The sequence below is a fragment of the Zalophus californianus genome, chromosome 14 (genome assembly GCF_009762305.2).
Source record: "Zalophus californianus isolate mZalCal1 chromosome 14, mZalCal1.pri.v2, whole genome shotgun sequence".
NCBI classification, from domain to species: Eukaryota; Metazoa; Chordata; class Mammalia; order Carnivora; family Otariidae; genus Zalophus; species Zalophus californianus.
This window is the reverse complement of record NC_045608.1, coordinates 26,146,208-26,161,361: the sequence shown is the minus strand read 5'-3', so window position 1 is coordinate 26,161,361 and position 15,154 is coordinate 26,146,208. Positions and strand designations below refer to the sequence as shown.

The 15,154-nt window shown below is 58.3% G+C and overlaps 1 protein-coding gene across 1 annotated transcript; it reads left to right on the top strand.

Moving 5' to 3' along the window:
* The first annotated feature begins 3,516 nt into the window (after positions 1-3,516).
* Positions 3,517-10,549, top strand: LRRC75B (leucine rich repeat containing 75B). The gene is made up of 4 exons (XM_027575862.1): positions 3,517-4,117; positions 6,697-6,825; positions 8,262-8,377; positions 9,794-10,549. The coding sequence occupies exons 1-4, from the start codon at positions 3,941-3,943 to the stop codon at positions 10,317-10,319; spliced, it is 948 nt and encodes a 315-aa protein (XP_027431663.1). The 5' UTR covers positions 3,517-3,940; the 3' UTR covers positions 10,320-10,549.
* Positions 10,550-15,154: the final 4,605 nt, after the last annotated feature.

Here is a 15,154-nt window from a genome sequence, read left to right as displayed (position 1 = left end):
CCTAAATCCAATAACCAGCGTTCTGATAAGAAGGCCATGTGAGGGAGCACCTGGGTGGCTCAGTCAGTTGAGCATCTGCCTTTGGCTCGGATCGTGGTCTCGGGGTCCTGGGATCGAGCCCCGCATCGGGCTCCCTGCTCAGCGGGAAGCCTGCTTCTCCCTCTCCCTCTGACCCTCCGCTCCGCTCCTGCTCGTGCTTGGCTTGCCCTCTCTCTCTCTCTCAAATGAGTAAATAAAAAATCTTAAAAAAAAAAAAAAGGCCATGTGAATTGGGGGCGCCTGGGTGGTGCAGGCAGTTGAGCATCCAACTCTTGGCTTTAGCTCGGTTGTGATCTCCAGATCGTGGGATCAGGTCAGCCGGGCTCTGCGCTCGGTGGGGAGTCTGCTCGAGACTCTCTCTCCCTCTCCCTCTGTGCCTCCCTCCTCTCTCTCTCTCTCAAATAAATAAATGAATCTTTTATTTTATTTATTTATTTAATTTTTAAAGATTTTATTTATTTATTTGACAGACAGCTAGAGAGAGCAAGCACAAGTAGGCAGAGCAGAGGCAGAGGGAGAGGGAGAAGCAGGCTCCTCGTGGAGCAGGGAGCCAGATGTGGGGCTCGATCCCAGGACCCTGGGATCACAACCTGAGCCGAAGTTAGACGCTTAACCGACAGCTACCCAGGGGCCCCGATCTTTTTTTTTTTTTAAGATTTTATTTATTTATTTGACAGAGAGAGCACAAGCAGGGGGAGCGGGAGAGGGAGAGGCAGGCTCCCCGCTGAGCAGGGAGCCCGATGTGGGGCTTGATCCAAGGACCCTGGGATCATGACCCGAGCTGAAGGCAGACGCTTAACTGACTGAGCCACCCAGGCATCCCTAAATAAATAAATCGTAAAAAAAAAAAAAAGGAAGGAAGGCCATGTGAGGAGGGACCCACAGACACAGGCGGCAACCCAGACCCAGGGGGCAGTGATGGAGATGGAAACCAAGGAATGCCAGGGATGCCAGCAACCGCCAGAAGCTAGGAAAAAGCAAAGAAGAGTCTTCCCTAGAGCCTTCAGAGGTAGCACAGCCCTGCCAACACCTTGATTTCCGACTTCTAGTCTCCAGAAATGTGAGGGAATACGTTTGTTGTTTAAGCCACCAAGTTTGCGATGATTTGTTATGACAGCTACCTACTTTGCCCATGTTCATATGCCCTAAAAAGGACAGGTCCGGGGGATTCTAGTCAGTCCCGAGCCTATACCTGTGACCCTACCCCCCATGGGGATTCCTGGCCCTGCAGCAGCCTTACAGCACATCCCTATAGAGCCAGCTCCAAAAGAAACTGTTTCCATTGAGTGTCTGTCTGCTTCTTTCCTCCTAGTGAGTTCCCAAACCATCCTGCATCCTTCTGGGGAGTGGCTGCCAGAAGGCTCATTGTCACCTGGCTACTTGCTGAGGTACCAGTACTCTTGCAGGTACTGGGGCTTAGACTATCCCACTGGGTGGATAGAGAAGAGGCCCAACTGTGGGGCAGGTCCAGTTCCAGCCACAGCCACACCCTTCTCCCCTTCTTCTGGGTAATCTGGACCTTGGTTCCCTGTCACTCCAGCTCCCTGTCACCACATGGAGTGGCCAAGAGTGTGGGAAGCCAAAGATGTGACTGGCACTGCTACTTGTCTCCTGGCAGGCCCCACCTGGGGCCCAGGATATCCCCAGCACGGCCTGGGGTCCAGCTGTGTCCCTCCCACCTGACTCTCTGGCTCCCCAACTTTCCCCCTCACTGGCTGTCCAGGGGCCTGATACAAGCCACTGAACCCTATCAGCCCTAGCGGCTGGGGGGGCAATCAGAGCACACCCCCGCCCCCCCCCCGACCCATCCACCAAAGAGGGTCTCCACAAACACAGATCTACAGAGCAAGGCAACTCCAGGGAGAGAAGCCAGCGGCCTTTACTTAAATATACACGGAGACTAGTAAAGGGGAATGATGCCCCCCACTCCTGAGGGCACAGCTCTGTCTCTGGGGCCTCCTACCCAATTCAGGTTAGGCCTGAAACACTCCCTAAGAGCCAATTCAACCTAACCACCCCCACAGGAGGCAGAGGGAGGCCCATCCAGGGATCCAGGCCCAGACGCCACCTCCCTCTTTTTCTGGGAAAATGTCCTCCAGGAATTTCTCAGCCAAGAACACAGAGGGTGGGGTAGGATCTGAGGGGTGTGGGGCTGGGGGGCAGTTCTCTGCTTTCCACAGGACTCCAACTCTGAGCACCCCTGCATGCCACTGCCTGGGTTGCCCCCTCCGTGACAACCAAGCTCGGCCCTCCCTCCCCAACCCCCTGGACCCCCACCTCGGCCTTCTCATGTTTGAGGGGACAATGTCCAGGCCTGGCTCGGCCTCTGGAAGGATATGGTCAGGATTTGGGAGACAGCCCAGCTTTGGCTCCAGCCCTGAGGATGTAGAGGAGAGGGAGGGGGTTCTTACCAGGCTGCCAGCTCTGGACAGGGGTCTGAGAGGTCCCTGGGGCAAGGGGCTGCTGCGTAAGTCTCTGGTCCTGTCACCACCACGTCAGGTCAGCGACAGCGCCTGGGCCCTAGAGGAAGGCAGTCCAAGCGGTCATGCAGGTTTGCCAGGAAGGAAACCTGTGGTGCCAAGGTGGCCCCAGGACAATGCTGACTACAGAGGGGGGTAGTGGAGGCTGCTGGGTCCAGCTGGCAGATGGCAGGGGAGAAGGGGGCCCAGGATAGAAAGGCCCCAGGAGTCCCAACAGGGGTGTCCAAGCAGGCAACAGGGGTCGGGGTTCAGTGGATGGTCAAGTGACAGGGACACTAAGCTGTCCTCTGTCTTGTATCAGGGGCTCAGCCCTGGGGGACCACAGTCCCCAGCACCTTGTCCCCAGACACACTCCTGGAGGGCAATACTTAACCCAAAAGAGGAACCTGAGTCTGCCCTCACTTACATGTGCCCTCAGATGGCCACCCCTTACCGCACACACACCCTGTCTGTGCTCAGCCCTCTTGTACCTGTGCCCAGGCCCACTGTCCTCATAGGCTGGACACACCCTCTTTGCTGTGGGAGTTGGGGATGTCAACTTGGAGCCTAGTGCTCCAAATGTCCCCTACCCAGGGAATGTGAGGGCCCAGAGCTGGGAGGGGGGCCTGCAGGGGACAGCAGGCCCCCAAGTAGGCCCCTAGAGCTGGGGTGGGTCCCTAGCTCAAACTTGATCTCTGGAGGAGCCAGGGCTCCCCCTCCTCACACTGCCTCCCCACCCCTGTCAAGCTGGAAGAATGAAGCCTGGGACAGGGGCAACTGACCTGCTGGCCAGCCTGCCCAGAGCTAGCCCTAAGGGTTAACCAGCACTCTTCATCCCAAAAATCTCCCAGGCCTGGGTCAGAGGGAGCCCGCACCACCTAGCCTGGCCGGGTCTGCCCCCCAGCCAGGCAGGGAGGGGCAGTAAATATTTGTCAAGCAGGACCATCTATGCAGATGGATGAGTCAGATACTACAATTAATTTGCCCACTGCCGGGGAAATTCCTGAAAGCAGGTGATGGCACTGCCTAAGGCTGGCACCGGAATCCCCACACAGCCCAGCCTGACTCCGAGTCCAGTGCTCTTTGCACCACCAAAGCCACTGTTCCACGGTCAGCCGGAGGCCATGGCCAAGCGCCACCTCCTCCGGCCCTGGCTCAGCGCCTCCCCCAACGGCTCCAGGCCCTGGCGACAGAGCTCCAGAGCCCAGTCTAGCGCGGGCCGGGGCCTCTACTAGCAAGACCTCCCGAACCGAGTGTTTGGGAGCTCCGCGGACCCCAGCAGGAACCCCCTCCTTCCACCGCGGCGGTCCCGCCCGGGCAGGCACCCCCAGATCCCGCGCCCCCGCACCCAGTGCAGCCCCGGCCGGGGGCGGGGCGGGGCCGGGGGCGGGGCGCAGACGGCCGGGACTCCCTTCCAGCTGCGCGCCCGCAGCTCAGCGGCCATGGGGGCGCGGCTGGGCCGGCGGACCGGATCCGAGGCGGGCTCGGAAGCCGGGGCGGCGGCGGGGTGCGGGCCCGCGCCCTATGAGCGCCGGGTGCGCTGGCTCCGCGAGATCCAGTCCACGCTCCGCGAGCAGCGGCCGGAGCGCGCCCGGCAGCTGCTGCGCCTCCTGCGCCAGGCGAGAGAAGGAGCGGGCCGGCCCGGGGCTGGAGGCCGGGGAGGGGCCGGGAGCCGCGGGCTGCGGGCCTGGAAGGGGACGGGAGGTGCTGCGGAGCTGGCCCGGGGCGCGGGAGGCAGGGCTGGCCCCGGACGGGCGCGCGGGCCGGCAGGATTCCGAGGGGAGGGTACGACTGGCTGAAGGGGCTTGTCTGGGCGAGAGGACGAGGGACGGAAAGCAATCGGCTAGAGCGAAGGCTCGCGAGGCTGCGGGGTGGGGTGGGGGCTGTGAGTGCGGAGGAGGGGGCCGTGACGGTGTCCACCTATCTGGGGTTTGAGAGGTCAGTTGTGTGTTTTGAGGGTGCCCCAAGCCTGGAGCTAAGGACCCAGATTCAGGCCTTGGCGGGAGAAGAGTAGAGCTGGGAGGAGCGGCAAGGGAGTGGTGGGAGGGGGAGGACATCTTATACTGCGGGGCAAGGGGAAGCGGACGGCTCCTGGCTCCTCCAGGGTGAAGGGAGGCACTGCACAGGAGCCTGGAGAGAGGACCCTGGGAAGTGACAGCCCAGCTGGTCAGCCAATGCAACCCACCATGACCCTATAGCAGCTACAACTCACATCACCCAACCTCCTAACAGGCAGATCACGCCCACTGAGTACATACACCTGGCATCTGTACATCACAACACCACATCTGGACTGGGTGGGGGGGCAGGGGGAGTGCGCCTCTGGTCTCACACACACCAGGTACCGGAGCCAGCCTGGGGTGCCCTAGGAGACATGGGTTCTGGTCCCAGCATCACCACTGGGCAAGCCACTTCCCTCTCTGGCCATGTCCCCTTCCCCCACAGCAGCTGCCACCACAACCTGCCCCATCCAGGAATCTGAAATCAGCCATGTAGGTGTTTGGCCTGCAGGTGGATAATTAGAGAAGGGAAACTGAGGCTTGGAGAACAGTGGTGAGCCTATGACCACAGAGCAGATTGGGGGGCAGCGGAGGCTGGAGCCCAGCCTCTAGTCTCCCAGCCCCACTCCCTGCTGCACTGGGTTTCCTTTTTCTAGGCCGACTGGGCTGGAAAGGTGGGACTGGCCCTTTAAGAGGAGCTGTCCAGACCAGCAGAAGGCTGGCTGTGTGTCTGGGGCCCTGTCTGGGTCAGCCCAGGCTCACCAGCTAGCCCTCTCTTCTGGATCCTCCCTAGCTGGCATTTGTAACTTGAATGGTGTTTAAAATGCAAACAGCAAAGCAGCACCCAATCTAACTGATCTGATCCAGAGGTACAGATCTTTGTCTGGGATGGTATCTGGAGCCCAAAGCACCAGAAGGACATTTTTTTTTTTTTTAAGCGGGGAAACCAGCTATGTGCCCCCTTGTGTCTCAGAGGTCAGGATTCCCAACCAAAGAGGGGGCTGTCCTGCCCCACAAGCTACAGGGACTCTGCAGTTATGGCCCTTGGGCATTCCCGCTTGTCTTCCTGTGCACAGGGGGCTTGTGCACAGACCGCGTCACTCTCTGGCTTAGGGAGGGCCCAGGGGTCTGGAGGCCCCTCCTGGCTGTGCCTGCCCCATCAGCTTGTCAGTATAATCTCTAAAAGGATGTTCAGTGCCACAGCAGGCCTGTGGGAATAACAGAAGGAGAAGCCCAAGGACTGAAGGGCAGGCCAGGGGCCCAATGGTGAGGTCTCTGTGAGGGGTGGGAGACCTGGAGGCTGGAGAAAGAGGCTGGTGGGCTGGGGAGGGTGGGAATGCCGGGGCGCGCAGGAGTCCCTAGTGTTACACAACGAGAGCATTTTGTCTCCACCAAAGCAGTTAAGGGTCAAGATTAGGTGTGTGTTTCCTGGAGCTGGCTCCGGCAGCCCAAGGGTGAGACTAGGTGGGTGCTGGGAGGCTGACAGGCCCAGGAGGAGGCTGTTAGGGAGAGAGGCCTGAAACTCCTCGAGCAGTGGGGAGGGAGAGCTGGGCAGAGAGGGGGGAAGGAAGAGTGCAGCGTGGTTCTGGGCTCCTACCTGAATGCTGGGAAGATGGGGATGGCGACGCCCTTTACTGCGCTGCAGCACAGGAGGTGAGGCCTGCTTCAGGGCAGGAGGTGAACACACCCAGTCTAAGCTGCCTTTGGGACATCTGAGCTGAGAAGGGGGCCCATGCTCACAAAAGGGGCCTGGACCTGTCAGCAAACAGATGGTGGCCAGAACTCGGGAGAGCTCAGGAATAGATGGAAGAGAGGCAAATGGCCCCGAAGGAATGCTGGAGGACAGCAGCATGGGGGGGGGAATCGTCAGATGAGCCCCCCAAAGAACCTTCCAGATAAGCCCAACCCCAGAGGAGGCAGGTGTCACAGTACCATGTTTTGCCTCCAGGGAACCAGTCTAAGGGTTTGGGAACCTACATATCACCTCCCTGAAGCCCCTGATGCACTGACACTCTCCTCATCCAAAGGGTCCACTTGCCTCTGGACAGTTGGCCCATTGCTGCCTGGGAAGAGACCCCAGCAAGCATCAGGGAGGGAGACAGAGAGAGGGGAACAGACGTGAGGGGCTGGCTTGGATGGGGGCCTGGAGAAGGGAGAGCCCAACTCCTGGCTCACTCAACTCTCCTCACCACCCACAGGACCTGGGCCTCGAGGGGACCCTCCTCACCGACATCCTCTACAGGAATGTGGCCTTCCTCAATCTGGTGGACCCCATCTCCCATGACCTGCTTGTGAACCTGGCCCGGGACCTGCAGTGCCCCAAGACGGTGAGGCCAGTAGACATGGACCTCAGGCTGGGCAGTGCAGCTGACAGGGACCAGGAGTGCCCAGGGCTGGGCGCTAGGAGCCTCATCCTCATCTGGTTTGCTTCGAGGCCTTGAGCAGATCAATGTCCCTCACTGGGACCTGATGCCAGCTTCAGTGTACTAGGAACACATGTGAGCTGTGCTTTCCTACACCTGAAAAGTCATGTGTTGGGTAGACCTGCTTCCTCTGCACCAGGACCCAGGATCCAGGCAGGAAGTCACACAGGGACCCTGAGGGACATAGAATGTTCTGACAGATCTGCTGACGGAACCAAACTCCCAGCCTCTGAGTTCCTGGGGCCAGAAGAGAGCTGCCCTCAGCTGGAAACCCTGTCTGCATGTCCCCATCCTGAATGGATACACTTGGGGACAAGTGCTCACTGCTTCCCATAGCAGTGTGAGCCACCAGCAAATCCCTCCTCATGTTGAATTGGCGTCTGTCACCTGGGGCCTCCATTCCCCCCCCCGCCCCTCCCAAGCCACCACATCTGCTCCCAACTCCGCTCTGGTGGCACCTGCAGACATTCTGCCATGAGCCTTGAAGGTGCTGTGCTCCTGACACAGCCACCAGCCCCCATCCCTTTGTCACAGTGAGTCCCTGTGTGAAACAGTGGTGCCCACTATGGGACCGGCCAGCCCCGAACTCCTACACTTATATGCAGACATCACCAAGGATCCTGAGGCTAGCCTAGAGCCACACAGTGACTGCCAGGGCTTGTTGCCACTGTGTGTACGCACTGTTAACAGAGGAACAGGATAAAGAATGTGCTGGGTAGTGGAGGGTGCACAGGGCCAGCTTTGTGGAAAGCAGAGCATCCCTGTTTTTCCACCCGAGCTAGGTCTCTATGAGGGCCCGCTTAGGCCCAGGAGAGAGCCAGGGGGCGGTGCTGTAACGCATGAACCCTCCCAGCCCTGGCAGCCCAGACCCAGGTCCTACAGGCACACAGTCTAGCTTTGAGAGTGAGAGGAAGAAGAGCATGCTGACCTGGCTTGTTTCTATTCCCTGGGGGTGGTGTCAGTGGAGCAGGGCTCCCTGGAGGGGCCTGGTTCTGCCTCCCCCTGTGGCGAGTCCCCGGGGAGCGCTGAGGGTGGGCAGGGAGCCGGCTGATAGCCCGGGACACTGGCCTTGGGCCTGAGGACAGGGAACAAGGGCCCATTGTCTAGGCCTCCTCCCGCCGGGCACTGCGGGCCTCCGACCAGCCTGTCCAGTTACCAGCGGGCAGCCTCCCCTGGCTCTGTGCCAGGCTACAGCCAGGGTGGGGGGTGAGAGGGGGAGGCTAGTGGACAGCTCAGTGATCCATGATGAATCATGTGCTGGGGCACACACTTGGATCCCCAAGGCCCAGAGGGGGATGGGAGGGGCTCAGCCTCACCCTGACAATGCCGCCCCTCAACAGGACTATGAGCTCTGGAAATCCTCGGATAAGATCTGCCGGCAGCTAATCTACCACCTCACCCCTCACTCCAAGCGGCAGCGAGGGTCCAGCCTGCCCCGGAGGAAGACCCAGAGCTGGTAAGGGGAACCTATAGCCACAGCCCCACCTTGTGGGCCCTGAGGGTCCTTTCCTAGGCCGGCATGGAGAGGCAGTTCAGCAAGAGGCTGGTGCCTGAAACCCTACCCTGTGAGCCCCTCACTCTTGTCTGCATCACAGCCCTGGAATGCTCCCCAAGCCAAGCTGCACCCTCTGTATGACCTGCTTCCTGCCGTTTGCTCGCCCCTCAATCCCTGGCCTGTCACAGGGCCTGGCCCTGACCCGGGCCAAGATGACCTCAGCAGACGTCTGCTGAATCCTCACAACAGGCTATGGAGGGAGACAGATTCTGGGTCATGATTCCAATTTTACAGGAAAGGAAACTGAGGTTGGGAGAGGCAAAGTGGCTTGCCCAAGGCCACACCCTGCCCTGATTTTCCTACAGCTCTTTGAAAAGCCTTTGCCAGGCTGCCTGAAGCCAAGGCCTCCACAGCCAGCCTGAGAGCTTGTTCTGCCATGGGGTCCCCCTCCCAGGCACTCCATCACAGCTCCGGGGCCCGACAGTCTGGGGACTGGCTGCAGACACCCAGGTCCAGGGACCCAGAACCACAGCCCCAGGGCTCTCCCCTGCTTTCTTCCCCATCCTTTGAGTCTGGTGGTTCACGATGAGCCCAGAGCCCACGGGGTTGTTCCCTGCCACGGTGGGTGAGGGCCCTGGAGGTAGTCCCACCGCCTATCTGCATAGTAGGGACATGTTCAAATGACAGGAGAGACCTAGAGGGGGCTCCAAGGGTGGTGGGGGACACTTCTCAGTCTCTAAACTTCCTTTCCAGCTTAGAACATGGGGGGCCCTTCACCTCCCAGCAGCCCACCCCTACACCTCCCAACACCTCCCCTCTTGCTACTCTGGGCCTGTCCCCTCTTTAGCCCCCAAAGCCGGGGGGACCAGCCTGATACCCTGTCACCCTCATAGGAACATCTGTCTGTACCCACAAAGGGTCAACCTTAGAGGAGGTGTGGGCTCAGGAGTCAGAGCACCTCAATTTGAAGACCTGGCTTCCTTCTTAGCAGTGTGGGACCATGCAAGAGTCCTGTCACCTCTCTGAGCGTCATTTGCTCCCCGGCAGAATGGGATAATCATTCTTACTCTAGATGTAACAGGTGTGGCCACGCAGGCATGCAGTAGGTTTTTATAACAATGGCTCGGGGAAGTTTAACACATGTATATTTATTCCTCACAACAGCCAGGTCTCCTTTTCACCAAAGGAGAAACTGAGGCTCAGAGAGGTTCCAAGAATTGCCCATGGCCACCCATCTAGAAAGTAGCGTGGCCTGACTGTAGGGCCCGGGTCCCTACAGCATGGGCTGCCCCGACGGGTCACTATCTGCAGCCAGTGGGGACCTGCCTGGGCCATGGACCCTTGCTCAGTCCATCCTTGCCTGCCACCTTCCCACAGCCTCAAGAGCAGCCTCCAGATGACTCAGCTGGCGGGGGAGACCGTGAACCTTTCAGGGATTCCGCTGTCCTCGAGGGATGTGCAGCACATCATGCGCTACCTGGGAAGCCAGGGAGCCGGGCTCACGGTGCTGGATCTGAGCTTCACGGGGCTGAGCGATGAGCTGCTGCGCCTGATGCTGCCCAGCCTCTGGACGCTGCCCCACCTCACCCAGCTCCTGCTCAACGGCAACAGGCTGACGAGGGCCACTGCTCGCGAGCTCACTGAGGCCGTCAAGGACTCCGCCAAGTTCCCCGCGCTGGCCTGGGTGGACCTGGGCAACAATGTGGACGTGGCCTCCTTGCCCCAGCCCCTGCTGGTCGGCCTGCGCCGGCGGCTCAGCCAGCGCACCTCACTCCCCACCATCTATGAGGGCCTAGACCTTGAGCCTGAGGGCAGCGTGGCTGGGGCCACCTCTGCTGCCTCCACCTGGGGCTCTGCAGCCGCTGGGCCAGGGTCTGAGCCCCAGGCCTGCTGCACGAGGTGACCCGCCACCCACCCTGGCTCCTACCTGAGTCCCGATGCTCCTAGGCACATGGCATGGGGGATGATGGAGGCCCTGCAGGCCCCCAGAAATCCAGTGTAAATGCGCAGCCTGGGATGAAGGGGATGGAAGGAGAAGGGGTTCACCAGAGTCCAGATGGTCAACCCAGGATGCACTGTCAGGCTTCCCTCAGCAGGAAGCGATCCCACAGTAAACGGTGATGTCCCGCTCTGCCTCAGCCTTTCTGCACTGTGGACCTCAGGGCCACTGAGCGCCAGCCCTGCTTTTGGGGTGGGGAGGAGGGGTGGCCAAAGATTCAAGGATGCTGCCCACCTGAAAGGGAGGGCCCAAGCTCATACTGACTTCCTCTAGGTGCTCCCTGGGCAGACACCAAGGTGTGCGGTCAGGTCCACCTGTAGGCTGGGGAGTTAGAGGAGGCCGCCAGGGACCTGACCTTCACATCTGGGTGGGGCTTGGAGAGGAGCAGGTTGGGAGGCCACAGAAGGGCAAAGCTCAGAATGGAGCCCACAGTAATCTTGTGCCTGAGCCCAGGACCCCTTGGACTGGGGACAAGACTGTGCTGGCAGGAGGCAAGTTTCATCGCCCACAGGGCGAGTCCTGCCCACCACCCCTAGTACCCACCCCCCAGGCTTCCTGTACTTAGTGGGCAACTCCACGGGGTTAGGAGGTACCTCTGACCAGAGACAAAGAGCTTGTGTGTTCCCTCCAGGCCCTGAAGGCCCACGTGCACAGTCCTTCCCTCTGGTGGACCCCAAAAAAGCACGTAGGAGGTGGAGGTGGGCACATCCAGCAGTGGGTGGTTGGGGGTGGAGCATTCCTAGGGCTGCCCCAGGAGTAGCCTGTACCCAGCAGGGGGCTATCTCCCATCTCCCTAAGGACCATCAGGGCAGGCTCCAGATCAGAAGCCTAAAGCCATGGTTGCCCCTCCCACCCCAGCCTTGTGTGGAGAGCTGGAGTACAGCCCAACTAGGAGTTGGGCAGGGCAAAGACAAGGAAGGAATTTAAAGATGCCGGGGGGGGGGGGGGGGGGGGGGGGGGGGGGGGGGGGGCCGGAACTGGGTCCCAGAGTGGGGAAGCCAGCAGCCTAAGTCTCCCATGCACAGCCAGGTCAGGTCTGGGGCAGTGGGGATCCTCATGGATGAGGAGAGACCTGGTGGCAGAGAGAAGCCCCCTGGGCCAAAGAGAAGGTGGGGCTCACCCCTGGGCCTACGTACCCAGGCCCACCAGCTGACCTTCCTCCACATTTGGGCCCACAGGGGACCATGAGTCAGCACGGATTCCAGTCTGGCCAGATATACAACAGCCTCTTGGGCCAGAAAGGCGATGGCCAAGAAGGGTGAGGACAGCATGGTGCTGGGTTTCAGGACCAGGCAGGAAGTGGGGAGGAAAAGAGCTCCCTCTCAGCTGCTGCCTGCTCACCCTGAGGGCAGGCCCCCGCTAGCCTGGCTGCTTTTGGAGGAACCCTTATCTGGACGTGGTGGGAAGGGTGTGAATAACACCAGCTCTCTGCTCCTGACTTGCTGTTGGGACCTGGCCATGGCCTCCTCTCTCCCGGCCTTGGGTCTCTCTTTTTTCCTCTGTATTAAACAGGGCTGGCTCTCCATAGTTCCTTCCAGCTCTCAACCCTCCATCCTGGGGTCCTGACCCTCTCAATCCTCCTCGTTTTAAAGACATGGGCCTGCCCATTGGCTTGGGAGCCACAGAAGTGTTTCCGGTGCCCTCGCTCCGGAGCAAGGGGCTCAGGCTTCCCAGAGCAAGGCAAAGCAGGGTGGGAGAGGAAAAAGGCCGGCAGAGAGAAAGATGGGGAAACCAGCCTTGCACGGGGCAGGCTGATAAGTCCGTCACAAGCAAGAGGCAGTGTTCTCCTGTGATTCTTTGCTGGAGAAATGCCAAGCTCTCTGCTCCCCCCAGCCCTCCTGCTCCCCCCAGCCCTCCTGCTCCCCTCGCTCCCTGCCCACCACTGGCCCCAATCCAGCCCACAAACCTTGAATGTCGCTGCTGGGAGAGACTCCTACCAGAATTTTTACGACGACCTGAGCGGGGTGTCACCAGGCGAGCTCTGGGAGAATTCAGGCAGCAGCAGCTGGTCTCAATCTCCCCGCCTCTCAGACGGAGGCAGACGATGCGGCAGCTGAGCTCAAGCATAAACCCGCTCAAGAGAAGAGGGTTGGCCTTGTTGCCAGGCAGGTGTCCACAGCCCCTTCACAGGCCCTCCTGTCAGGGCCTCTCGGCCACCGGCTACTCTACAAGCAGGGACACTCTGGGAGGAGGGGGCTTGTGCCGTGAAGCTTGGTGGGCAGAGAGCCCCCGCCAGGTGGCCTCCAGCTTGACTTCCAGACCCAAGAGGCAGCAGGTGGGCCTGGCCCAGGCCCCGTCTTGGAGGCAGATATGCGCGGCCTGGTCGCAGCCCTGTCACCCACTGGCGGTGTCCTCTCGGGGCCTGTTCCTTCATCTTGGGAACTAGATACACCAAGCCTCCCCTTATCCTGCTGGAGAGAGCATGACAAGGTCTGGAAAGTGCCTGCTGTGTGTGTGTTGGGGGGGGGGGCACAGGGCAGGCACTCTTCAGCATCACTGGGGCCCCCACCCAGGGCCCCCTGGATGGGAATGGCAGGAGCCCAAACCTTCAGAACTAGGCAGAGCTGAAGCCCTTTATTTATTTGGAGAGTACTCCTGTAGCTTTTCAGTGGGCTAGGTACTGTTCTGATGGCTTTACACACCTTTAATTCTCTTCCCACTTATAGGTGAGTAGCTGAAACAGGGAGAGGTTAAGTGATCTAAGGTAAAGAGCTAGAAACTGGAGGAGACAGGATGTGAGCCAGGAGGCCTGGCTTGTCTGTGATGCTACAGCCATCCTGGGGGCTGGGGATTCACTGGAATTCTTGAGCAAGCCCCTGCCAAAGATACCATTCGACACAGGAGACCATCACAGAGCTCTGATGGCAGGTGTCCTGCAGTGGGAGAGACCCTCAGCCCACTCCTAGCACAAGACCAATCAGGACCTCCCTGGACCTGTTTCTTTGTGTTCAAAATGGGTGGGGAGGGGAGCAGAGAGGACCCAGGCTTTGCCCTCTTCCAGGATTGAAAGGGACAGATGGGAAGTGGGTTCGGAAGTACTCATCAGACTGAAGGAAGCCCAGCCAACTGCACGTACCTTCACCTCTCTGGGCATCAGCCTCCTCAAGCCTAAAGCCGCCTTGCCAGGATGTTCAGAGCACTGAAGGGAGATGTGTAGGAAAGATACCTGTGATCCACAGGATCTCTGGGACCAACACTTGGGGACTTCTTTTCTGTCCCAGAAGGGAGAATATTTGAGCTCAGATAAGGTGCTTTCAATATGAGTTTACAGCAAATGTCAGCTTCTGCTGAGTCTTCGTCTTGAAAATCCAAAATCTCCAGCAGCTGATACCAGTGGTTGATATCAACCCAGAACAGAGGTTTTTCTCTAGGTTCTAGAGGGAAAGGAAAACAAACTTCTTCCTCTTAGAGATAGTTGCCAATCATCAACGAAAACCAGTATTTCCTTTCCCAACTGTATACTTCAATTTTAATTTTTTTAAATTGTATTTTTATTTTTTAATTTTTTTAAAAAAGACTTTATGTATTTATTTGTCAGAGAGAGAGAGAGAGAGAGCACAAGCAGAGGGAGTGGCAGGCAGAGGGAGACACAGGCTCCCCTCTGAGCAAGAAGCCCAATGTGGGACTCGATCCCAGGACCCTGGGACCATGACCTGAACCGGAGGCAGCCACTTAACTGACTGAGCCACCCAGGCGTCCCTATTTCTTTATTTTTTTTAAAAAAAGATTTATTTATTTCGGGGCACCTGGGTGGCTCAGTCGTTAAGCGTCTGCCTCCGGCTCAGGTCATGATCCCAGGGTCCTGGGATCGAGCCCCTCATCGGGCTACCTGCTCAGCAGGAAGCCTGCTTCTCCCTCTCCCACACCCCCTGCTTGTGTTCCCTCTCTCGCTGTGTCTCTCTCTGTCAAATAAATAAATAAAATCTTTAAAAAAAAAAAGATTTATTTCAAGAGAGAAAGCACGGGGAGGGGCAGAGGGAGAGAGAGAGAGAATCTCAAGCAGACTTGGAGCTGAGCGTGGAACTCCACTTTGGGCTCATTCTCATGACCCTGAGATCATGACCTGATCCGAAATCAAGAGTCAGGCGCTTAACCAACTGAGTCACTCAGGCACCCCCAGAATTGTATAATCTTTCATTGTGGTACAACTGAAATAATAAAGTGGACATAACAAGTGTTACAATTTTTTTTAGATTTATTTATTTATTTTAAATTTTTAGAGAAGAGTGGGTGCTTGTGTGTGCTTGCATGTGTGCGCACGTGGGAGGAGAGGCAGAGGGAGAGAATCTTCAAGCAGACGCCCCACTGAGCGCAAAGCCCAAAGGGGGCTCAATCTCAATCTCACAACCCATGAGATCATGACCTGAGCGGAAACCGAGAGTCAAGACACTTAGCCAACTGAGCCAGCCCGGTGCCTCAACAAGTGTTACAATTTAAAGTGTACAGTATGGTACATTTTGACTTCCATGAAACCACCACCACAATCAAGACAGTAAAGATATCTGTAATTTCCAAAAGTTTCCGTGTGCCCCTTGATAATTCATCCTTCCTACCCCTCTCTGCCCACTCCCTTCCAAGCAGGGGGTCTTTGACCTGCTTGCTCTCCTTATAGATTAGTTTGCATTTTCTAGAGGGTTTTGTTGCTTTTTTTTTTTTTTTTTAGTTTATTTATTCTTTTGGTAATCTCTACGCCTAATGTGGGGCTTGAACTCACGACCCCGAGATCAAGAGTCACACAC